At 38.0% G+C, this 26,344-nt stretch overlaps 1 protein-coding gene across 1 annotated transcript; it reads left to right on the top strand.

Moving 5' to 3' along the window:
• Positions 1-11,113: 11,113 nt before the first annotated feature.
• slc6a1b (solute carrier family 6 member 1b) lies at positions 11,114-26,115 on the top strand. The gene is made up of 15 exons (XM_061043162.1): positions 11,114-11,516; positions 12,829-13,254; positions 13,590-13,721; positions 13,955-14,055; positions 14,535-14,644; positions 15,114-15,246; positions 16,167-16,301; positions 16,889-16,992; positions 17,517-17,641; positions 18,000-18,112; positions 18,292-18,423; positions 20,248-20,350; positions 20,517-20,617; positions 21,079-21,246; positions 23,498-26,115. Exons 2-15 carry the CDS (start codon positions 13,008-13,010, stop codon positions 23,609-23,611), a joined length of 1,818 nt encoding a protein of 605 aa, XP_060899145.1. The 5' UTR covers positions 11,114-11,516; positions 12,829-13,007; the 3' UTR covers positions 23,612-26,115.
• The last annotated feature ends 229 nt before the right edge of the window (positions 26,116-26,344 follow it).

Below are 26,344 nucleotides of genomic sequence, written 5' to 3'. Positions count from 1 at the left end.
GGGTAACAGTAAAAGTAACTTCTCTGAAGGCTGAGAGCAGGTGCAGAATTTTTCAGTAACATACTTATGGACGCTTTGAGGACCACAGTAAGGTTGATCTGACTGTGAGCATTTTAGATGGTATTTTTAGGCATTAGTTGTTTAATGATCCCACTGCATTGATAACCATTATCTTAAAATTGTCATTGTAACTCAGCTTAGGCTTCATCTGACTGTATCGAATGGTGAACATGAAGGGTCATTATACCCTCTGTCCAGTAAAAATGTACACATTTTTTATTGTGAGAAATGTTAAATGTGACACTGTGATTAATTGGGCACCCCTGTATTTATCCTGTGTCACCTTTGACCTTGCTTCTATGTTTGTTGCTGAGTTGCCTGAATGTTTTTGAATTCATAAAATAAATTTGAAGGATGCATGACAAGACGAAAATTGGGGAACAGCCCTAAGTTCTTTTTAATTTTTCTACCTCGTTTAAGAGATGGGCCCGATATTTTTTAATCATTTTTTAAAGGATGAATCCAAAATCAAATGACTGTGCCTCAGTCTATAAATGTGTGTTCTTTTTTTTGCAGTTTCAGGTTAATGAAGTGTCAAGAATAAAAGTGAAAAAAAAAGATCCTCCTTATTACTTGCAGAATTCGTTAAAATCTGCTGATGTTTCATGTTGCTTTAAAAGAATACATCCTTTTGAAAAGGCTTTGAATATACTTTTGGATGGTGTGCGTGTATGTGTGTGCAAAGTTACATAATCTATACATGTTTGTGAGGAATTGTACAGTAAGTGTGTGTGGTGTTAGAAAATGAAGGAGAGCAGGTGTCAGCAATCTCTCCATGCTCCCCTACTTATCCCCTATTCACCCAGGCCGTTTCTATGGTAACCAATGAAAAGATTGTCACATGGATGATTGGTGCCAATCCGCCAGTCATTGGCTGCATAATGGACCCCCACTCAAGGAAATAATAGTAAATTAAGACCAAGCAAAGCCTTGATTGTGTGAAATACATGACTGGGGGATTTTAAACTTTTTGGTCTCCAGTTTTCAACCCTTTTTTAAACTTAAGTACATTTTATTATGAGATTCTGAATAATGTTCTCTTTCCTATGGGACAGGACTCTGTTTAACCGCAGCCTGCTATCGTCAGATATTAGCCACATGCTTTTTCTTTTTACAACAGAGGGTGTATTATAGGGAATAATACCCAAAATGTGAAACGGTCTCTAGGGACATTGTCAATGTATGCTTCAGCTTCATTTCTGACAATCTGCTGGGCACAGTTGCCTGTCAGTTCAATTATCCATAATTTAGGGGAACGAAGACAGCCTCTATGCATCTAAGCTTTTCCTCAAACCGGTCAAGCCAGGTAAAGCAAGCGGGAGTGAGCACAAGCCAACACACAATTGATCCCCACATTGGATTGTGAAAGGGGTGAATGGGACTATTCACCTGATTGCATTTAACAAACGGCAGAATTTTGCATAGTAACATAAAAAATGCTTAAATTCAATGTGACCTTAGCATACAAGACACCTTTTAAATAACCCTAATAGAGCAATCTTACAGGAATCTGACTCCACCATTGAGGAGTCAATGAGGTGCAGGAGGGGTGTGATTGGACCATTACACGGCCAATTATGCTGAACCAACTTCCATCAAACTGGACAACTCCTGGACCATAGGCTAACAAGGTAAAATACATGAGGTGCTGGGCACTGTACAATCATTTATAATGAAATATAAAATATGTCTAGCCTATATTGAGCCTTTTGACATTTTGAAAAGAGCAAAGGTGCAAAATATTGAATCAGGCTGCATTAGGGAACCCTTTCTTCCACCACTGAAAGTGCAATTATATGCTTCCAGTGACTTCTAAAATACAGAGTCTTTGTAGTAAGTGTCTTCATTTGTCATTTGTGTTGCAGTGTATACATCCAGCTTTTAATGTATGATTGTGATGTGTGTTCTGTTTTCTGTAGCTGTATCTATATTTGTCTTTATGATTTGTGTTTAATGTTGCAATGTCTGTTAGTCCGTCCTTACTCTTCTGTTCCTTCTGTCTTTATTAACAAATGTACAGTGTCTTTAAGTTTCTGAAAAGCACTTATAAATGAAATGTATTATTATTATTAAATACAGAAACAGCTAGATTTGCAATGAAACTGGAAGGATGTTTAAATCATTTTTGTCTGTAGTATTATTTGTACATGCCTTGGTACATGATTTAGTAGAAAAATGAAACTCAAATGCAAACCCTGCCTTATGGGATTAGCAGGATGACTTCCTGGTGTCTTTCTCAAGTGTTTAAAAACATTTAAAATCTTGTCCTTTAACTGTAACTTGGATGAGATAATCATATCTCTTTGTTCTGTTAATTATATGTGGTATTGTTCAGCACTTTGGATCAACTGTGTTGTGTTTAAAATGCTATATAAAAAAAAGTTCAGTTGAGTTAAACAATAGTATAAGTTTCTATCTGTCACATTTTCTAGAGGTTTTGTTGTTGTGGTTGTTAAAATTGCATAGCACTCTTTTTCATCGTGATACTTTTCCTCAAAGGCCGATGCTTAACAATTGTCCAACTGGTTCAAATCTCATTGAGAAAAAAAACCCCACCAAAAACATGAGAGCTGTATTTCAATAGTTCTACCTTAAATTCCTAGGTTTAACAATTATGTTCTGAAAATACTGTCTTCAAATGAAACCATGCAGTTTAAAAGACTTCTGTTCTGCTACACTGATTAGCTTACAAGAATGATCTGCTTCAAAACTGTCAGACTGTTTGGATCGTTCCAATGTGTAACTGGTTTGAGCTACCATTAGGAACAAGGCTTCAAGCTGCAAAACAGCGACAACGTCATCAAGCACTTGATGAAGCAAGTCGAATTCAAATTAACCCCTAGAAACCTCATCTGAGAACACATAATAGAGATTCCATAAAATCTATTAAGGCCTTATTCAACAGCTGCTCTTGCGGCATTAGCAGCCCACAGGAGTTGAAGGAGCTCACCAGCTCGGAGATCCATAGTGACTCAGCCTCTTGTCCTCTGTTTAAGTCTTCGCTGCCATATCAGACACAGCCTCCTGCACTGTCCCTCTGCCTGTTCGCCTTACTCATCTGCCTCACAACTCTGATTTGCAGCAGTTTTTGCCCCTCGATCCAAACATTGGCTTTAACTGTCTCCTCCAATCTAGCAGGCTATCTTTAACTGTGACGGCAGCCTTTTCACTCAGTGTACATGCTTCTGGCTGCAACCTTAAATGATACTTCACCCCAGAGAGCCTCAGCCCTTCAGTATGCTGCCCATGTTCCCAAGTGGCAGTGAGTGTGCTGCAGACCAAGGCCCTACCCTGACTTCAGAATACCAGCTACTGAAGCTCAGTGCAAAAATGATTACCCTTCAGTGTTCTTTAATACACATTGGTTAATCTTTAGGCCACAGTCTTAGCTCCCCCTTGCTTCTAAAATGACCTTGTATGTGACCCTTGCCCGAAAAGCACTTCAAACAGATGTGGTCAAATTGAGCTTAGATCAACCAATCAAGCAGCCAGCAGCTCTGTTGCCTAGCAACACATGAGCATATATTATATTTATCTCAGCAGGGATTTGCATTCAAACTGTCACATGATTGAAGTAATTAAGCTCCATTTATTGTTTGATTTTAAAATGTTTGTAGGTTATTGGGTTTTCATGGGCTCTGAATCTGAAAACATTTAACCATTTTATATAGATATATAAAAGAAAATTCTGACAGGTATCCAAACATAAAGTTACACAATTTCTACAAATTGTCCAGGGGCAAATACACCAAGGTATAAGAGAAATTGCTACCTACACTCGATCTATTCTTCCTTCTCTTCCATGATGGCAGTATCAGACAGCTTTGTGTTATGGGTGCAGGTGGCGGCGGATGCAGATTCTCTGAAAGCTATTAAGTCTAGATATCAGTCCTGACTCGCGGATCACAGTGTGTCTGCTTCCATTACTTTGACGAGGGGTAACAGCCCATGAAAAAGGATTCAAGAACCGAATTGAAACCTATGGAAAGGACAGATCTATTCCTTTGCAATGCAGACTGGTATAAAAAAGAGGAATGTCATAAAACACAGCCATTGCTTTACATGTGGAAATTAATACAGGCTTATACTATGGCTTGTAATCCAAATGCTATATCAATGAAATGATAGTTTGAACATTGAATTCTCAAAAATACAAAAAATAAAAAACAAACAAAAAGAGTTAAATGCATCATCCAAATTGTAGTTCAAACCGCTGTGTCATTTCTAAGTTCAGCATGCTTATCTATCTTATAAATCATTTCTCATAGCTCTTGGAGGTTACAACCCAATCAAACTCAGTCATCCAATGCCCCCCCCCCCCCCCCCCACACACACACACACACACACACACACACACACACACACTGATTCCTTTGATATTTTACAAAATAAAAGATTTATGTGGAACATTAGTACAGGTGTAGAAGCAAGAAAAATGTCCTCTGCTATAAATTATAGCATTACCGGAGGTCAGAGTGTATTGATATTCCCATGACACATCCCAATAGCCCCCCAGACAAAGGAGGGCTAGCAGGGTGTGAGGATTGTTGAGAATTCTGTTTTGAATTTTAATAGTGGGTCAATAACCACACGGTGCCACTAAAAAATACTGAATTCTGAAACATTTACATTTGCTATGTTTTGGTTTCTTGTAAGCAGATGTGATTAAATAATGACTGAATAAAAAGCATTGACTGATTCATATTTATCATTTTATATCGTTCATTTAAAAAAAGTATTCCTTTTTGAATTTAGAATGAAAAAAAAACTTTAAAATAGATCAAATATAAATCAGCTTTCACTGTAATGGATGTGTGTTAAACATTGCCATCAAAATCTTAATTCAATCAAAAATAATCAAAATCTTCATTCATAATAACATTTCAGCCCAGCAGCAGTGGAGCATGTATGTAAATCAAAGGTGCTCTATGACTTCATGATCAATTTCAAGCAGTTGTAAAATCAATGATGAGATATGGAGTAGTAATATGGGGCAAAGGGCACAAGTGTGTGTGTATATGTGTGTATGTGTACAGTATGTGTGCGTTAAAATGTCCATCAGAAGCTATATAATGTTAGCAGAAGATAAACACTGTTCAGAGCTGCCCTGTATTGTTGTACTTTCGGCATGCTGTCACCATTGTGAATTGCAGCTGGTTGTCAAACAGAGCAGGAAAATGTCCATAGAGCATTTTCTGAGAAATACCCTTTGAAGCTATAAGTTATTAAATGTCACAGGCTACATTTTATACAATTCATCTTAAAGAATCAATGCCACTTTTAAAGTCCAGAAATGTTGTTCCATGTAGAAAAGAGTAAAACACAAATCTATATGAATGGATAACATAAAAGAAAGAGTTCTTTAATGCAGGTTTAACACAAATATACAGAAATGACGTAAACAGAGTTATGTAGCCATTCCTGCAGTTTGTAATAGGTAGCTCCCTTATGTCTAAAAATGTAATACCCCTAGGCGTGCCATCCAGGTATAATTAAGTCAACTTATGACCAATGATCTAATAGGTGATCGATCTCCCTCACTCTGTAGCCCTGGCATAAAAGCTGCAGGTCTGTATACTCTGTGACCAGAGAGAGAGAGAGGGATAGAAAAAGAAAGGGATATCTGTGGTTAAGTCTATTTGAATGCATTTGTAGCAGTCCAAGTTCAACATCCAATATACAAAACTTGAAATGTTGTTATTTTTTTTGTGTGCAGCAGCTGCTTGCTGCTGATGTGATGGTAAGTCTCCCCACCCAAGGCTCACTGGCTGAGATTATAATGGAGTCACAAGTAAATCTTTTAAAAACGGGAGTTTTGTTGTGTTTCAGAGATGCACTAACATGGATTTGTACTGGAAATTCATGATCAAAGAGGTGCAGAAAAGACACAAATTGGTGCATAAAAATTGATCAGAATGCAGGAATGTGTTGGTGCATTGCCAGAATAAACAGAACTTCTTCAATCTAATGTTTATTTGTAATTTTATTACCTCCATCCTCATCTTTTATGATAGTTGTTGGAAAGACCCTATTAAAAAACACACCCATTTAAGTTATAAACCACACCCACTTCCTGTATAAGCCACACTCACTTCTGGTTTTCTATCAGAATACAGATAATTATTTAGGTTGAACAGATAGGGATACAGATAATGGCATCTCTGCATACATTGGGTGACATCAATGACACTACATCCGTGTTTTATGCAGTCTACGCATGCAACACATTTACAACCGCCAAATCTGCATTAAGAATTTAAATCTGAATATAGCAGCCTTAAAACATACTACTACAATTGAAATATACACATTACCTGCATATGAAGAATAAGGATGCAATTGTAAATGAACTTGGTGGTTGAATTTAATGAAATAACACTTGGAAAATGTATGGGATGCTATAAAATGTAAATTTAATGGACGCCAGATAGCCTAGTGGTTAGGTTGTGCACCCTATGTGAAGAATTAAATGTTAAAAGTAATCTAAATCATCTGGTGTCACAATAAAGGAAAGCTTTTTATATAAGCGTCTAAAAGAGCAAAGCGATGAATTGCTTTGATCCAGTGTTATTGCAGGATGCCAGTGAAAGTCAGACCATCTCTACAATGCAGACTGAAATACCTCCACAACTTGTGTATGAAAGCACAACATCTTTTTTTGGCAATTTCTTTGCATATAGAAGATTTACTCTATAAAAATATTTTTTTTATCTACAAAAACGACAATTGACTGCTGAGAGCGATAACTATGTTTAACAATCACTCAAATTATGACACATAATGTAATATTGTATTTAATATGGCAGCTCTGTCATCAGCCATGCAAAACAAGCATATCTTTCTTAATTTGCCTTTTATCTATAGTATGACAGGTTACATAATGATCTGCTGCCCATTGGTAATATTTCACACACTGTGTCACTGATGCTGCAATGGATCATGACAGGGGTCAAATTAATGTCACCGCATAATTACAAAGGATAAATGGCAAATAAGGTGTCTGTTCTGAGAACAACTCAACCCTTACAACCACACAATTCTTTAAAGGTAGTTGATTCAGGCAAAAACAGTTACAAGCATCAAGTGGATAGGGATACGTCAGCTTACAACTCCCTTTGGGATTTAGAGTCCATCGTTCTAGCAATTCCCCCAACACAATGCTCAAGTTTCAGGGAACAAATCTCAAAGATGCAGTTCTCAAATATGCTGTTAAAAGTCAGCATAAGCTGGCTTGGCAGGAACATTTATCTTTCCCTCCATACTCTCCCTCATCAACTTCTACATTCCTGCCTGGTTGTGAGAAGACTGAGGCAGGCAGGGATGGAGGCCAGTATTTGTTTTACTCTGCTGCTGTGCTTCCACCCTCCCCTTTTTTTAGAAATGCACCCTGGGTTCTTTTTGTGAGTCACCCGGCAACAGACACATCACTTTGTCTCGATCTTTTCACTGCAAGCGGAAACCGTGCACCGAGGCTCTTCTGGAGAGGCCCAGCAGCGTCCTACCTGACTGACTTACCAATGAAGAGCCAGACACATTCTGTGGGCCTGCAGTGTTACACATAACTGGTCCTGACAACAATCCCGCCCTCTCCCCACCATCCGAGAAGAACAGAGGCTTTTAGGATTAAGAGACACGAAAAAACTACAGTTACAGGGCTTTTTCTGTGTGTGTGTGTGTGTGTCTGTTTGTTTGTCAGTGAGTCTCTGTTTACTTCCCAGTCTTTATCTGTCTTTCAAATGCTCAAACATACACATTGATTTCCATAAGCTCTAAAGTGCTAAGCCGGCATACAGCACTGTTAAAAAAATGTTAGCTCAAACTAGGTATTTGAGATGCTAATGAACACTTTGCATTGATGGGCAAGCGTTTAAACTGACTTGGAAAGCAGACAATCTGTGCACTTCACACAGGTTCAGGACTAACATTTTTTTGTGAATAATGCCATTGGACGGTATGTTAAGCAGTTATTACCCAAGCCGAGGAGGTTATTTTTTCTTTGCCATCTATTGGTTCATTAGTATGTCATTTAACAGGATCACCAAAAAAGCTATGGACCTGTGCCCGTATTCACAAACCTTTTGAGAATACTCTCAGAGAGCTCCTAACTTAGCCTAAAAAAAATCTAGCAAGGATTCCTGGCTTAGTTGTGACTTGGAAGCATTCTCTAAGCAAGGAAGGGAGAGAAACTTTTATCTTAGAGAGAAGGAGTTAGACATTGTGTTTTGATCAACACTATTTTATGTAAAGATTCTTTCACAGTTAGTGATTTTTTTTGCTCATGTTTATTCACCATGCTCCTCCTGATTCAACTCATTAACAAACAACGACAGAGGACAGAATTGTAACACCAATGTCAACAGAGACAACAAAATATCCTTTTCTGTTACACGTACACTTTTCTAGCTATAACTTTTCCTGTAAAAAGCGGCAATGATTTGCTGCTAATGATGTTATTTTAGTCATTTCATATTGCTGATGTGTAGACAACGAAGTCCCACTTTTCCCAACTTTTTTTATTTGTAAAACAATTTCAATTTGGAATCAAAACGAAATGATTAGAATAGAATAGAATGGAAAGCCTTTATTGTCACAATACAGTTTACAGCAAAATTAAGAAATACTACTCCTTAACCGCACAGCATTAAGGAACCAACATTGCCTTAAAAAAACATGCATACAATTTACAAAAAATACAGTAATGCACAGTTTTTAAAAAATGAAGCTTTAGACAGGAGCAACAACATTCAGAAATTCTTCTTATTGTTTGGAAATATATCAGAAAGTAGCACAGTGGTTGTGCTTGTGGATGAGCATATCATTAAAGAGTCTACTCTTACAGCCCCTGAGGAGGTCCGAGCTCTCCAATGCCCCCAACAGTCCAGACAAAAGTATGAGAATCCTATGGCTTTTTGATCCATTTACTTTTCCTCTAACAGCACAGTGAGTCTCACTTTTGTTTTTTCAAGTCAAATGCCTGAACAGCAATTAGGTGAATCGCTATTAAACTTTATATCACACGTCCATGCCCTCTGCAGGAAATGTTGTACTCTCTTTGGTGATTAACCATTCATAAAGTGCCATCATCAGGCCAAAAAAAAAAAATCTCCAAAAAAAATGTATGTCTGATGAATAAAAGCACGTCCACACTGTCACTGTGCTCATGTTAGCATGCTGTGGCTAACATTTAGAACAATAACTCATGTTGTTTACAGAGCTGCAATAGCATGTCTTAGATTTTTATCATGAATGTTAAACCAAATGCCATCAGTTTATCAATATCCACGTTTAAAATCCTGCTTGAGTCACAGTTTTTTTAGAGTTACATGTGGAGGGCTGTCATTCTTGTCGTGTGCAGAAAGAGCCTCGCCATGCGTGCAAAGCCTCATAGAAATGCTGAAATGAGAGGAAACATATTTCTAAAAGGCTCAGTAAATATGCTTGAATCATAAAAGGCATCTGTTATCATAATCACTGCCATCATCATCTGTATCACCATTTTTCCCTTCCTCGCGAGTGATAATCTGCTCTTCAGTTTCAGAGCATCACTTTTGTCCCCTGTGAGCAGTAAAACTTACAGGGGCCAGCTGTCTGCTTGTGTTTGCCTGTACTCTACTCTCTATTACCACCACCTCCTTCTGTAATTACAAGCTCCACTGCACACAGGCTCACCATCAGGTGGGGCCGGGGCCACAAGCACAGCACCACCAGCTCTCATCACTGTGGCATTTTGAATTCCCTCCGTGTGTGTGAAAGCTGCAGGCCGACAGGAGGCTTTTTGCACATCTGAGGCGCCACAGCCTGTAGGCCAATCAGCCAGTTGGGATTAGAAATGCTAAATTTTGTTGTTAGAAGGTTAGCTCACCCCTCATTGGTTCACCATCTGGGCTTTCTTTCCTTTCCTCTCGGTGGTGTGGCTTTTCAGCTTCACTGTATCAGCGTTTTGCAGTCTATAGCATGGCGGCAGACACACACACACACAAAAAAAAAAAGCAAAGATGGAAGGAAAAGATTTAGGGACAGGGGGGAGCAATGAAGTGAGGTAAATACAGATGGTGTTGAGGGGGGGAAATGAAAGAAAAATGAAAAGGAGCTTATGAAAATGATAGAAGAAAAATGACACAATGAATATTTCATCCATCCATAAGAAAAAAGTAATAAGCTATAAATACTGATGATGCATCAATAACTTTAAATGAAACCTCTTTGGCATCAGAATATCACAAACCAAGATAACATATCAAAGACTTACTTTAAAAAAAAAAGAGAAGAAAACACCTCAATCACAGTTTTCATTGAACCAACTTTTTTCCTTCCCAAAGGGCAGATGTAAGTTTTTTTATATTAACATTGTTTTAATCCTGAGTCATTTTCGCGATTTAAACTTCAACTCTTAAACCCTGTGAAAGTCTAATCTCCCAGCGAGACCCTAATAATTTATCTCGATGTGGGAGTTAGTCTGCATTTAAGACCGCTCATTTGGGATGTTCCACAAGGGTATTTCATTTTGGAAGACAGTGGGCTAAGAAGATTATAAGCACAGTTTTCAATTTATCTCACAAACCCTGGCTCCCTTTATTGGCTGCAACCCTCTTATCATGTTTTGCCAGGAGCTAAAGTAGCTATTGGCATCTTCCTCTTGGAGTTGTTGCATTTGATGCAACATTACACTTCTTATTTTTACTCATAGTGTGGCCTTCTTCCACAAACCGTTTCATGTTACTCACCAAAAAGTTAAAGGGATGAAAGTTTAGAATAAAACCGTGAATTTTTGTCAAACTAGTGCACTTAAGTGTCATTTAAGGCAACTTGATAGTATCTTTTCATCTTCAGAGATAATAGCAAAGACAACAAGAGGATGCCACCAAATGCTATTAAACCTTATGAGTCTGTTAAAACATCAAATGGCCTTTTGTTTAATCAAAAAGAGAAGAAAGAGAGACAGAGAGAGAAAGAGGGAGAGAGAGAGGGAGGGAGAGAGAGTGAGTGAGTGAGAAGTTGCTGATGTGAAAAAAAAAAGCTCCTGGAGTAAGGATATAAAACCTTGAGACAAGAGGATGCTCCTCTCTCAAACCCGCTGCCATCTCAGTGGTGGAAATGTTGGAGTTGGGGAGGGTCGACTTTGAGGTGACATTGACGCTATGTAGATGAGAGTGAGGATCCTGCGCTCCATGTTACGTCCCTACTCGCTTCAACTCAGACGGCGGCAGCTCCTTTCCCCATCTTCTCTCCCCTCTTCTCTTTCAGCACCACTCCTTTCAGGACAGCACCTCGCTCTCAAAGACGCACTTGTCCACTATCCTCCCCCCTAAGGATCGTATATTTGCTCACTGACATCGGATGCAAGTTTTCACCTTGGTTTTATTCTTACAAGTGCAAGGAAATAACTTTTTTTTTTTTAAATCCAAATCAGGATTTTCCCACCAGGGAAACAATCTGGAAAATAACGAGTTATTATTGTAAGTATACAGATTGCATTTAATATCGAATAGAAAAAGAAGCGTTTGTTGACACATTTATTACAAGCGAGGACTACTGAGGAATTTGGCACATGCAGATGCGCTGAATTTGGCAAAGCGCGCGGATGTGCGACTGCACTTCAGTTAATGGCGACGAGAGAGACTCGTCTCATTAGGGTCATAAGGTTTTGATGCTTCAGTTCTGCAAGGACAAGTTTTAAATATGTCAAATGAATAAGTGTCAGATATTTTGGAGGGAAATCACGTCTTTGCTCTCTAAATTCCGTTATTTTGAGGTTGTGCGGCTGTTTTTTGAAGACAACATTAACGTAAATAGGAATAAGATACCATAAAATGTCTTTCTGAATATTTTGCTCAGTAAATAATACATATAAAGATCTGTGACCATGTTGCCTATATGCGCTTTACAATTACGCACGCGAGGTGATGAAGAGCATCGGAAGCGCGCTCAACATTTTTATCATTATCATTTTGCATTATGAAATAAAAGAACCCTCCGATTTAAATGAAGGACTTTACATTGAAATATAAAAATTTTGATACGCAGTCGCACGTTGATTGTTTTTTATTTAAATAAAAAATAAAATGTGTTTTTTTAATGTATCGTGCAGATATTTGATAAAAAATAAGTCTATTCAAAGGCTCCTGTGAGTTATGGTCTCTGCAGGTGATTCATTAGACTTTATCGCAGCGTCTGACTCCTAAATGTGTTTAATTGCCCTTCTCTTGTACCGGAGCAGAAGGAAGTGGGCCATTGAATCTGGAGTGTAATGAATCACGGACAAAAGCAGGCTCTAAATTTTTGCTAACATGCATTCACTCCAGGCCATTAAAAGTGATTCTTATTGCATGAGAAGTCTTTATTTCACCCCGTGGGGTTCACGGATCGAGGGGCAAGTTTTTTTTTTCTCTTGAAGTCCTCTGAAGAAATGTCATGCAGTTAGAATTGACGAATACAACAACGTGTTAAAACTACGTTATAGCAAGTAGTCGAAGGAAAATACAAATTAATACGGTAAAGAATAATAACTTGGTCACATGTTCAAAACGTGAACTGGAAAATAAATTGACATCCAAATAAACTGAACTACACAGATTTTTTTCTCATTAAGTTTATCACTTTAAAAATGTAAGATATAAATCGAGATATGATTCTGACATCAACACCTGCTATTAAAACTAAGGAAAAAATCTGACAAAAATTTGTAATAGAATCATGTGAATGTACTTAATTAACTTGAAATCCACATTTTCTTATCGCTTATTCACCTCATTTAATTGTATTTTTCAGGGTCGCAGGACCTCTGCTAGCTGCCCCTTCGTCTGGTTTTCACACTCACTACCCCGAATATTCATCTCTACTCGGCTGATTTCTGCGAGCTGGACGACAGAGAAGCTTCTCTCTGCTTGGACGGGTGCTGAAATTTCCTTCTCTCCACTGGTCAGGACTATCCAACACGCGCAGTCACCATGGCCACCAACGGGACCAAAGCCTCGGACGGACACGTCTTAACGGAGACTGTGAACGACGCCCCCAGCACCACACCAAACGACAAACCCAAAACCTTGGTGGTGAAAGTGCAGAAGACAAAAAAAGATTTGCCCGAGAGAGAAACGTGGGGTGGCAAATTTGACTTTCTTCTCTCTTGTGTCGGATACGCAATCGGACTCGGAAATGTCTGGAGATTTCCTTATTTATGTGGAAAAAACGGAGGAGGTAATCAGGAATTCTTGGCATCCCCCCCCCCCCCCGAAACCCCCCTCACCCCCCCAAATATCCATACATCAAAAGGAATGCAAAGATTGCGACACCAGAACCTGCCAGCTTGCTCCCGGAGGTTTTTTAAATTAGAACAAATCTAAAGCGTATTTCCCTGCCGCATCTAAACCGTGCGTAATTGCGCACCAGCGAAAGCCTGCGCGGTGATTTCGGCCGCAGTTTGAAACCAAATACTCCCTTATTCATCATATATCTAATCTGGATGATGATTTATGTCAATGGTTTATGATTTACCCTCACTTACACCCCTTTACCTCCCTCCTTTCATTCAGGGGCCTTCTTGATTCCCTACTTTTTGACCCTGATATTTGCTGGTATGCCCTTGTTCTTTCTGGAGACGGCTCTTGGTCAGTACACGTCTATTGGAGGGCTTGGCGTGTGGAAGCTTGCCCCCATGTTCAAAGGTATTAGACACTTTAATGTTATCCTAAATACCCTTAAATAGGCTTTAAATGTCATGTGGATGATTCATGGAGACCAGGTTGATTAACAGACATAGCTAAAGTCTTTAATTGGGTCTCCCTGTAATTATGTAACAGAGGTCAAAGGTTAGCATTCCAATTAAAGACCAATGCTTTTTAACATCTTTTATATATGTTATATATTGTATTATAATAATAATTATTATTATTTCCAGGTGTGGGTCTGGCTGCCGCTGTTCTGTCCTTCTGGCTAAATATCTATTACATTGTGATCATTTCCTGGGCTATTTACTATCTGTACAACTCCTTCACTACTGTGAGTATTTGATATATTTATTCATAGTATTTCCTAATAACTTGTAATGTTAAGATTTCAATAGTTTCTCAAAATATAGGTGTTAAAAATCCAAACGTAGTTGTTTAAATGAAGGTGCAGATTTTCCTTCTGCTTAATTTTGTTTGTTTGTGTTGTCAGGTTGTAATTTTTAACATAGTAACCCCTTTAGTTAAGTGTCTGGTTCAGCTTGCCAGCACCTTTTATATAAGGCTGCACAGCCTTTAATAGGGTATGACATTTATTACTTCCTTTCCCACATAATTAGCACCTTACACAAGGTATTGATAAATGCATTTGGTGATGAGGCATTCAACCTCTGAGAAAAGCATGAAATCTCAATGAGTATCATGGTCTTGGCTGCTTGACAGCCAGAGAGAAAGGGACCCAGCAGTGGGAGAGTGGTCCGAGTAAAAAGAGCTGTGTGATTTTTCTTTTCTTTTTTTTCTCTTGAATTTCAGGACCTGCCATGGCAGAGTTGTGGCAATCCCTGGAACACAGACCGTTGCTACACAAACTACAGCATCGCGGACACCAGAAACCTTACCAGCGCTGTGGTGGAGTTCTGGGAGTAAGCAGAACAAAAGAGTCTGTTTAGATCACAAGGATTCTGCTCTGTTTGGAACAGATTTAACCAACACAGAAAGGTCATGGTTCCAAATGTGCCTAAGAAGATGAGGGTTAGAGTGTGATATGGCCATTGGAAGTGGTCATCATATGGTTCACCTAATCTGTCAATTTCATCTATCTCCAGATAGATCTGGAAGAGGGATCTTGGGGAATTTTACACTCAAGGGCCAAAACCATGCTTAGAGGAAAAAAACAACAAAAATGCATGTTGACATCTATGTATACAGGCATGATTTTCCACAACTGAAACGCCTTTAAAAACGTTTGTAGGGAGAAAAGAAAACCAGGGATAGGGGTCTTTCAAGCACATGAAGACATTTGCTCCCATATTTGTTTGTTCACATATTCATTTGTGCATGCATGATGGGGCATTTGTATACTATAGTAAGACCTCTTTCCTCCCTTTACAGACGTAACATGCACCAGATGACTGATGGCCTAGAGAAGCCTGGGGAGATCAGGGTCCCACTGGCTATAACCCTCGCCATAGCATGGGTGCTTGTCTATTTCTGTATCTGGAAAGGGGTCAGCTGGACTGGCAAAGTAAGTAAATGGATACAAAACAAATGGTTAAATTAAACTCCATCAGGTAATGAATTTCTTTCAACTTAATGTTCAAGGTCATAGTCTTGATACAATGACGTGTTGGATTGTCGTCGCGATTTAAGGGATTTGTGATTACATAACTTCAATTAACCCTTTATCTAACCAATTGTACTTTGTTATTCTTTTATACCAGCAAAGGATTGGCTAACTTTATGAAGTTTACTGTCAAAACATTTGAAAATCATTAAAAAAAAACTTTATTAAGACAATCTGTGATACGCAGTACTCTGCCTTAACTACTATCTTTCACCAGAAGACTTTAACATTGTACTAAAATGTCTCATAACTGCAAATTACCTTAAGTATGTTGAGCACCTTCACATTCCTGAAAGGGATGCAAGATCATACACTTTGACATTTCTAATGCTTTTCGTTCTAGTTTAAAATTGGTTAAAAGTTGTGTTTTAAACTTAGATCCTTATATGGTCTTAAGCATTGTCAATGGCAGTATCTCAGTTCATTTACTTTGTATTCTTCAGATTCGATTATCAATGATCTGAGTTCTATTGACAATGGTAGATCAGTGCGTAGAGTAGAGTTAGCTCATTTAAAGAGGGAAATAGTGCACTGAGAGTGTGTTGAACATAACCATCGTTGGGTCATGTTGCCTCTGGGGAATGGCTGACTAGGTCACTGTGCTGCTCTGTGCTGTAGGGACGCTGCCACAATACTGTAACACGTTTCATGTTGCCTTCAGTAACTTAATGGTCTTAATGGTTTTTTTCACTTCTTCTAAAGTCCTGTTGCATTGCCAGAGAAATGTTCCAAGTTCAATTTTGCTCACAAGCTGTTTAATTCAATAAGTTCCTTTTGACAGACAGTATTCTTCTTTTTAACACTGACTTTGTGTCCCATAGGTGGTGTACTTCTCAGCCACGTACCCTTACTTTATGCTGTTCATCCTGTTTTGCCGTGGTGTCACTCTACCTGGTGCATATGATGGAATCGTCTTCTATATCACACCAGACTTTGAAAAACTGAAGGAGTCCGGGGTATGATTTCGGATTTCCCTTCACTTGCTCAACACATGCCTTTTGTGTCTAGTAAAGACAGTGCAGTTGAAATAGAAGAAATTCTATAGGTTTTCAGATATCTGTTGAATAGCTTGTATTTAGACTCATGCATCTATGTCCAAACATTTAAAAACCCCATATGATAGGGTTTATTACCGATGCCTCTATGTTTTATTCAGTGGTGATTGTGAATACATTAAATAGCTACATCTTTATAGCTGAAGTGTAAAATAAGATAAAGCTAAATAAGGTGAGGAGACACTCTGAGACAGAACAATCCTACTGATTTTGGTTTTTGGTTTTGGTCAATTTTGACATGAAGCAGTAGGCTCAGAGGGCATCAGATACAGGTCCATGTATCATGAGACAGCCCTGTAGTATTACAGTTTCCTAGCGAAAATATCATCAGAAGTTGCTATTATCATCAAAGGTTTACAAGAGACAGGATGCATTATTGCAAGCCTGTATCAAGACTGCTTATCTAGCTTTGTCAAAATGAAATAAATATCTTTATTAGGCATCTAACAGGTCAATTTAGCCTCTTTTGTCTCATCTTTGTTTGTCAGGTATGGCTGGATGCTGCTACTCAGATCTTCTTTTCCTACGGGCTGGGATTAGGCTCTCTGATCGCTCTTGGCAGCTACAATACGTTTAATAACAATGTATACAGGTATGTGATTATAACATTTTTATATCACAAGCATTAAATACCAGTTTAGATGACAATTTATGTCTAACACTGGCCACAATAACATCCATTTCTTTAAAGAAGAGCGTGCCGATGTCTGTCTGTCAATGGGATTATTTTTGGTTTCCTGGCAACATAGTGTCTGCTGCACCTTCTATTTTGGGACTATTTGAGCCTCCAGCTCTATCATTCGTGTTATTATTGTGGCTCTGTTATACACTCAATGGCAAAGGCGTTTGGTTTGCATCACCCACAGTCACAATGTCGAAAAAGCTCCGGTCTGGAGCACAACTATTGTGGTTACCCAAAAAATAAACTGCTGGAGCTCTCCGCCATTTAAAAAAACACAGTTCAATATAAACGTACTCAGCGGCTGTGCGTCTGCAGGAGGCAAAATGGCTCTCCACTGTCCCCTCCCCCATGTCTCTCCACAATGTGTGACGGGTTGATAAGGAATTGATACAGGCTTGACAATGGCTGCCTTGTGCTTTGTCTCCCCCCTTCAGAGATTCTATCATTGTCTGCTGCATCAACTCCTTCACCAGCATGTTCGCTGGCTTTGTCATCTTCTCCATCGTGGGATTCATGTCCAATGTAACAAAGAGACCCATCGCTGATGTGGCAGCCTCAGGTAATTGCAATCAATGTTGAAACTCGATAGTGACAATAGGCACTAAGCAAAGGTACTTCAGACATTGCAAAAATAATCCTTTGAAATTGCTTAATGTTTTTCTTTCAGGCAGAAAGGAAAGGTTTAAGCTTGTCACTATTTGTACATTCTGATTTCTGGGGTTATTGGAAAGACAATTGCTTGGAGAGTTTGCAAAATTCTCCAAGCAGGTACTCAAGTTTGACTTTCAGCACTCAAACTTTGTTCTCTGACCGTTTGGATTTGGAACAGTGTAGTGCTCATTGTATGTTTATTTGTGTTAAAAGAATGTAGACAATTTGTCCCTATCAGCACGTCTTTAATACTTGTCTTTTGTCAGGACCTGGCCTGGCGTTTTTGGCATATCCTGAGGCGGTCACTCAGCTCCCAATATCTCCTCTCTGGGCCATACTCTTTTTCTCAATGTTGCTGATGCTGGGAATTGACAGCCAGGTAAATATATTTCAACAAAGGTGGTGGATTTTGGGACAGATTCTTAACCAAAGCATAGATTTTCAAGCTTCTTTTCTTCTTTGACCAAGAAACAAACAATACAGAGATAATAAAAATGTTCATCTTTGGCAACAGAATATGACTTCACAGATGACTCTTTGTTTTGACTATCTCTGCAGTTCTGCACCGTGGAAGGTTTCATCACTGCACTGGTTGATGAATTCCCTCATGTTCTCCGAAAACGCAGAGAGATCTTCATTGCAATTGTCTGCCTTATTTCTTACATCATTGGACTTTCCAACATCACACAGGTAAATACTTTATCTCAATGTATTATCCACGTTTGTTTTACAATATTACTGGGAAGTTAACTAAAATGCACTCACTGCACACTGTATGCAACACTATAGTGATATTGCCAAAGAAGTGTACACCTTACAGGAGAATAATAAGTTGACCTTTACTTAACTGAGTAAACATGTTAAATATTGACTTTGCATGCATCAATATATTTTTATTTTAGATACTACATTTCTGTCACGTTGTTACAGGATGATTAAACATTTTCCACAGACTTGCAAGCATCCCAGAGGAAAGTGGTTTGACCTTAGCAGGTGACCCAGTAACCTGAAATACTGTTAACTCAGTCAGGTTGTTAACTCAGCAAGACAAGTGGCCCTTGTGTGAAATCCCTTAGGTAAAAAAAAAAGGTCAAGGAGTCTTACTCCCTCTGAGATTCTTGTTCTTGGCTGAAGTGGTTCAGGTCTTTTAGCATCAGTTTGGAGACTGCAACATCAAGGAGATTTTCAACCATGATTTAGTTTTAGTAAAGATGGTGATTTGTCCAGTTGAATTGACCTTTCTGTCCTACATGTTTTGTATTTTTGTATTTAATGCCCTTATATACCAGGCCAAAATCTAGCCTTGAACAACACTTTGGTGGATGACATGGCACATCTAATGGCTGTATTTCCATGACATTTGTAGTGTATATTTATGATCCACAGGGAATACATTTGTTTTTATTGACCCCCTTACCCTTCTCCTAGCCCCAATGTCAGGACACAAATTCCATCTGAAATTCCAACTGCTTTAAAATATATATATTCGGGGGAAAACACCTATGAAACATCAACTGAACGCACCGCTCCTCAGAGTGTAACCTCTAACTATATTGAGCACTCCAAGAGAGTACACCTCTCAATCCCCTAAGGTCAAAATGCCACAATTGCACACGTAATATTTAATTTACCAATGTCATGCCTTGGGAGAATAACCAATCGTCCCATTTAAAAGATTATATGTTGAATATAATGAAGAAAAACCAAGTCACTGTTCTTGGTCACTATAATTTTACCATGAAGGTTCTCTTGAACTGAAAAAAATGTTATGTTTGAAGGAATTCTTATTCTTCTTTTTTAGAATACAGTGCAGAACATCAAACCTTTATTTTTTTTATAAAGATTTGCACTATCATCAATTTGAAGCAGCACCCCACACAATTAATAGTGACAGTAGGAGATTAGATTCAAAAGAAAAAAAGTCAAAGTCACTGAGTCATAAGTGAGCAAAAAGTTGCCAACCATGCTTCTGAGTCTGCTTACTTGAGAGCTAAAAATGACTGAATCACTGCAGGCCAAGGTCATGTTGGCCAATCACACTTGAAGATGCTGCTTTGTCCCTTCTGCCAAACTCAATTTCCATCATACCACACGCACAGTCCTTCTAGAATAAGGCAGTAAACCGAATCATAGCTACAGGCGGGCAAAAACAGATCTTCACAGGGTGAAACTTGACAAAAAGAAGCAAGTCCTTCTAAACTGGTCAGCATGATGACCTGTTAACTGAAGACACAGACCTAAAATGTTTCAAGAAGTTTTATCTTCCACAGCCCTGTTTCTGCTGCACATGCCCAGCTTACACAGGGTAGTCTTAGCACCAGTTCTGTCCTCACCAATGAAACATCACTGATTCTCACCAGCCACAGCCGGTGGTGCTCCCACCCTTGATGTCATTCCACTTGACCGATTTAGTTCTGTCCAGCATGTCCAATATTATAATCGTTACTTCAATGTTTTCCCTTTGTCTTCTGCAGTCTTATAATCTTTTCTTTTTTCCTGTGTTTCTTCTTACAGGGTGGACTGTATGTGTTCAAGCTGTTTGACTACTACTCAGCTAGTGGGATGTGTTTGCTCTTCCTGGTCTTTTTTGAGTGCATCTCCATTTCCTGGTTTTATGGTAAGCCACACTTCAGTCGGAGTAACCTTGTTAAATATGTTTTTTTTTCCCCCATGTAAAATAATACTGCACATATTTGACTTGAGACAATGAATCATGGACTGCACAAAATATGAATGCTGCACAAAACTTGACTCTGTTCATCATGCTTTTTCTTTGGTTTCAGGTGTAAACAAATTCTATGACAACATTGAGGAAATGATTGGCCACAGGCCTTGTCTTTGGTGGAAGGCCTGCTGGGTTGTTTTCACTCCACTCATTGTGGCTGTAAGTGTTATCTCGGGGTAACATGCAGAATTTAACCAACAATGGTACAAGCACAAGGGAAAAACAACCAATCATGGACAATGTTTAGCTTTATAATGTCTGACTGAAACCATGTACATAGACTTAATTCAATTTGTGTATTCAGAAATATGCTTTGTTTCACTAGCTAGATGGTTATGTGCAAAAAAAAAGAAAGTCAAATGGTGTTTACTGAACTATTTTTACTTGAGGCCTGGCTTTAGTAAATCTTAGTGCCATATGCTTAAATAGCATTACCATCAAAATGGTATGACTAAGAGCTTTTCCTAAATTTCTTTAATGAAGCATTTCTTCCTGTGTATAGCCAAGCACTTAGAAAAGTGTCATCTTTGTTACAAAAGTTGTGTAATTCTGCAGTTTTAACTTCCTCTGAGCATGATGATAAATGTGCTGAAATATATCTTCCCTTCCCACTTGTTCAGGGAGTCTTCTTGTTCAGTGCAGTGGAGATGGTCCCCCTGACCTTGGGTGACTATGTGTTCCCACTCTGGGGCCAGGGGGTCGGCTGGTGCATGGCCCTGTCTTCCATGACTCTCATCCCTGGCTACATGGGTTACATGTTCCTCACACTCAAAGGCACATACAAAGAGGTAAGATCACTGAGACACAGTCTTATCAATGATGCAGTGTACTTGTATATTACTATTTGACCTGTTATTTACTTAAAACTATAGGGCTGTCAAACGACTAAAATGTTAAATTGGGATTATTATTTTGCATTTAAAAGTGAAAAATGTTAGGCTTTTAATTTGAAATATTCTTAAGCTGTCTGGAGCTGAGAGTACTTTACTTGCTGTATGAGTTATGAATTTGAAATAAGGAGTAAGGACTTTATGGTAGATTGAAGGTTACGACATTAACTTAACCATGGAAAAAGAAGCTAATTTCAGATCAAAAGCTAAATGAAAACTGCTAAAATGAAAGATACAAAATGTAATGTTTGATGTCATACAGCATTTATTTCTTTTGCCTATGTCAAAGATGCAGCAGGGTGATTCTACTTGATCACTGTGACTATAGGAAGACACTGGATGCTTATCCAGGGTGCACCTAAGGGGACAAAATAGCATAGGATTAATTGCAATGTAAAAAAATGTATGCATGAATTTCAGGTATGAATTAAACGCAATTAACTGGTTAGTGCTGACAGCCCTACTTCAAACCAATTTTCATTTAAACTACATTGCACAGAATAACTTTCTTGTCCTTGTACAAGAGGCAGTGAGTGTTACAAAACTACTGATGAAAAATAAAACCCATCTACATATCTGTAGATAAACACACACTTTTAAATAAATGGTATTGCTCTACTAAATGTGACGACTGGTATTTAAATACCAAGAGCTTACACCAGCCAGAATGAAATGCAAATCGACTGGCCACAGATTTCCCCAAACATTTGCATCAGTGTACCCCCCCTCAGAGCATTTCACGCATCTATTAGCTGGTTTGAATTTTAATCTGCAGTCGACAGCAAATCAGGCTCAGTGCTAAGAGTGGATTACTTGGTATGCAAGATTTTGGCTCAAATGCATTATAACATGCTGTATGATAAACCCACTGATGGAATATGGCTCTTTTTAAAGGGTGCTGGTGTTTTGTAAGGCTAATGTAATGTAAATGCAACATACATGCCCTGGGGTTATAAAACAGAAGATCCGCTTCAAACATAGAGGAATGCTTGAATGAACATTTAAGGTCAACTTCCGTAATGTTATCCATAATTAAGCCCAAATGTGTGTAGATTTATATCCCTGGCATTTACAGCATTTACACAAGCTGCCAATGAAAGCAGTACTGGAAATGTGATTTAACAGGAAAAAAAGACACTTCACTCTGGACGTTAAAATGCTCATATGAGTGATTTAGCTCTGTGCATTGTAACTGCTCTGTGCTTCAATGCTTTAATAATCTCCAAACACAGAGGCATGCTGGGTAGAGTTGTCATAAATTGCCATGAGGAGCATAACAGTGATAAAAGGATTAGTAAAATAGAGTTTATAATTAGTTCTGTTTAACAATTCCAGATGCCATTTTGCTATAGCAACCACTTAGCATTCAGCAAATGACATTCATTTTTATGCAGCAGAATTATATGCCGCATTATTATTGATCAAGTGATCGGAATCAATGGCAGATAATACCTTTTCCGGCATCCCATTTACATTGAGAGCTTTTTGATTTGCAGTAATTCACAGAGCGCTTGCATCTATACCTTCCCTAGTGACAGATAGCTTTATAGACACCACTGACAGAGTAAATAGGCCATAATTGCATGCAGTGCGATGGAGGCTGCCAGAGGCAATGTGCAGGTGTCAGATCCTGCAGTACCAGCTGATGGCTGATTGTCTAATTGTAGCAATCATCCAGCTGATTAGTGCTCTGCACCCAGGTGGACGCTAAAGTTTCAAAAACACTTTATATAAATGCTCTCTGTGCTGCAGAGAATTTGTCCAAAACTACCCACAACTCAGAACAGTTGGAATATTAGTCAAGTTTGGAATTAACTGGTTTTGTTGGGTTAGTAGAACCAGCACATATGTCAGGTCAACATGTCATGAATATAATTTGTTTATCTTTGGCAGTATTATTTTGTGTATCTATACACATAATAATAAATGACTACATGTGTTTTCTAAGAGTATCTTACACAATGTTTACACACAGAGACAGAGGCTGTGCATTCATTATGCTCACAGCTGGTGTGTTTTATTACAGCTTAAGGGTTTTTTTCCACAAACTTTGCAGCTGCTTAGGACCTACCAGTGGTATATGACATGGTATTATTTCAGCCCATTTTTCAGCTGTGTGAGTTAAATGGTGTGATTTTTTTCCCCCCAGCGTCTGCGAATAATGATCAAGCCTTTGGCACTGGTGAAGGCTCAGGAAAATGGCCCCGACCAGCAGACAGAAAATCAGAGTCAGAATCCTGCCAATGAGGAAGCCTACATCTAGAAACTTCTGCCTGTCTCTCTGTCACAATGGACAGAATGGCTATCTACACAGAAGAAACGTAATCAAGGTTGGGAACGACCACCAGACTTCTATGTCTGCTTTTATTCACCTACCTCCTGGGGACACGTGAGACCAACCTGATTACATGCTTATTTTTAGGGGTTTTTCTGTTTGTTTATTTGTATAATACAGAGTTATAAACATAAGAGAAAAAAATACCCAGCAAAATTGTTGTGATATTATGAATTTCATTATGCAAAAAAGTTAGTCTTTTTAGAAAAGGAAATGTGAATTAGGAAATTACTGTATATTGAATATATAATTTAAATTTGGAGGCCCGTGTTGATTCAATAGTATTGTGCATCTTTAAAGATAGTGAGTATACTAAACTACAATTACTGTACAAAGACAAATATTGGTTAAATGCATTTTGCTTGTACATGAAATAAATACATTAAAATGAAAACAGTGTAGTAGGAGACAAATCTTTTTGAAAGTGTGTAAATTTAAAATTGAATATTGACCACTTCAAGGCAATGGGAATATGGGAATGTGCAACAGGTAAGGCCAAATCTGCTTGTCTGTGTAAAATATAATTAAGCCAGAATACCACCTCCCCTTGCAGAATACTGCAGTTTGCCTGAAATGTTTACCACCCATGTCTGGGGCTCATTTGAAAAGCACAAACACTAGCACAGGATGAAATTTTGAAGCGTCCAACTTTTTGGGGGCTAAATTTTAACTTGTGAAAAAAAGCAAAATAACTTGCAAAGAAAACATAGCCAGAGACTGTTATACTTGTTTTTTTTTTTTTTAAAAGAACAATAACTTTATTTTATATGTTGTCTGAATCTTATTTGTAGGATTATTTTTAGGTCGTTTTCTATATGTGAGAGTGAGAAGGACCAAAAATACGCTCGAGATGAAAGACTGGTTCGGACATTTGACCCTGTTCATTATATGTGGATAAAATCATGCATCCACTTTGATTCAACAGGGTGCAGTAAGAATTACATAACCGCCTAAAAGCACAATTTCCAAGGTATAAACTAGCATCTTTAACAATAAAGGTGTAGCTAAAACAGAAAATGTCCTATCTGCACTGTTCAGACTACATTTCTCCCTATATTTCTATATCCTTTTCTTGACAACCACTTTAGTACTAATTCTGATCTATATGAAAAACTGTGATAGTGAATAGGCAGCAGTGGCAGATGCATTGGAGACTGTATGATGGATTTCTTTGATAGCTACCACTATTCTGACAGGAACCGTTTACTTGTTTATCTCTTTAGTAACCCATTTCTCAGGAACAAAGGTAGACGTGACCAAATTCTCTCAGAAACCACCATTATACACTGAAACATTTAATGCTGTTTTCAAAGACAAGCAACTTTTTAAATTTTGTCCAGGTTCTCCTGTAAATCCAACGTGCTAGTCAGGCAGTTACAAACAAGGACAAGTGAATCAGTATTGAGAATTGGTATATCGAATCACTTTGGCACATCCGAAAGCTGATCCAAATGGTTGCCTCTTTTCTGTGTTCAATTCAGTAAGCATAATTTCTTTCAGTGTAAATGAACTGTGATAGCCTTCACTGAGTAATCTTAGTAATAGCCATAGTGGGTTTTTTTTTTATCCTGTGGTGAGTACAGATTTACAATACCAGACTAAGAGAGAGAAACGTTTGCTTAGTAAAAGAAAAAAGCCGGCAAAAGCACTGTTAAATACAAGGACGAAGCCAGATGCTACAGTAGATAGGCCAACACCACTGAAACTACTCCTTTTAAGAGGATAAAATAAAAAACCTATCGTTACATATCAAGTTTGCTCTGCAATATTAAAACCGATATGTAGTAGCTGACTCTGTGAAATACAACAAAAATCAACGTATCACTGCGACGAAGGATCAAAAATATTCGCTTCTGCGTCAGCCTAACGTGAAAGGAATCAGGTTGAATCAGTCCCAATATATTTCCTTTTATTTATGTTTTCTTTTCTGAAAGATATTTGTATTAAAATGTGCAATGACAAAGGATTCCGTGCATTTTGTATAAAGTTACAATACTACAGTTTTCTCTTTTGAATGATGTTGTAAACTGGACTGTGTAATACATGTATCTGTGAATGTCCGTACAGCCTGAGTTTTTCTTTTCTTTGTCTAAATGTTGAACAAAAAGAAGTGATATTATTTGCTGTTTTCTGCAATAATATTATCTCAGAAACTGAAGCACATATCTTTCTCAACTGTAAAAATTATAATTACAATAACAGAATAGAGTAATAATAAAGATGATGATGATAACAATAATGTAATCATACTAAAGTTATAGAAATGTCTAGTCAGAGATTATTGTTTTGTATATTTCTAGCTGTTTCATGGGCCTAATGTAAAATATTATATGTAAAAAAAATATAATAAATGTCTTTAGATGGTGTTATATGAAAAAGCATGACAGCAATATATGTTATCTGCAAAATAAATAAAGATCTATAGATTATAATATCAGTTTCAAGTCATCCTTCTTTTAAAGATTTGGTTATATTTTTGTCCTGTTATAGTTTAAAATGCACAACTTTTTGAATGTTAAAAAAAGCATATTGGTTTGTAATGCATATAACTGAAAAGCTACAAGCACTTCTTATAAAGTTTAATACACTTTTCCAATATACTTTCTCTGTTGAGTGAGATGCTTTTGTTTGAAATTGACCTGCTCAATGTTATGCTAATGC

Source organism: Labrus mixtus, chromosome 7 (genome assembly GCF_963584025.1).
Source record: "Labrus mixtus chromosome 7, fLabMix1.1, whole genome shotgun sequence".
NCBI lineage: Eukaryota > Metazoa > Chordata > Actinopteri > Labriformes > Labridae > Labrus > Labrus mixtus.
Note: the sequence above shows the minus strand (reverse complement) of the source record. Positions and strands in the feature narration are given on the sequence as shown.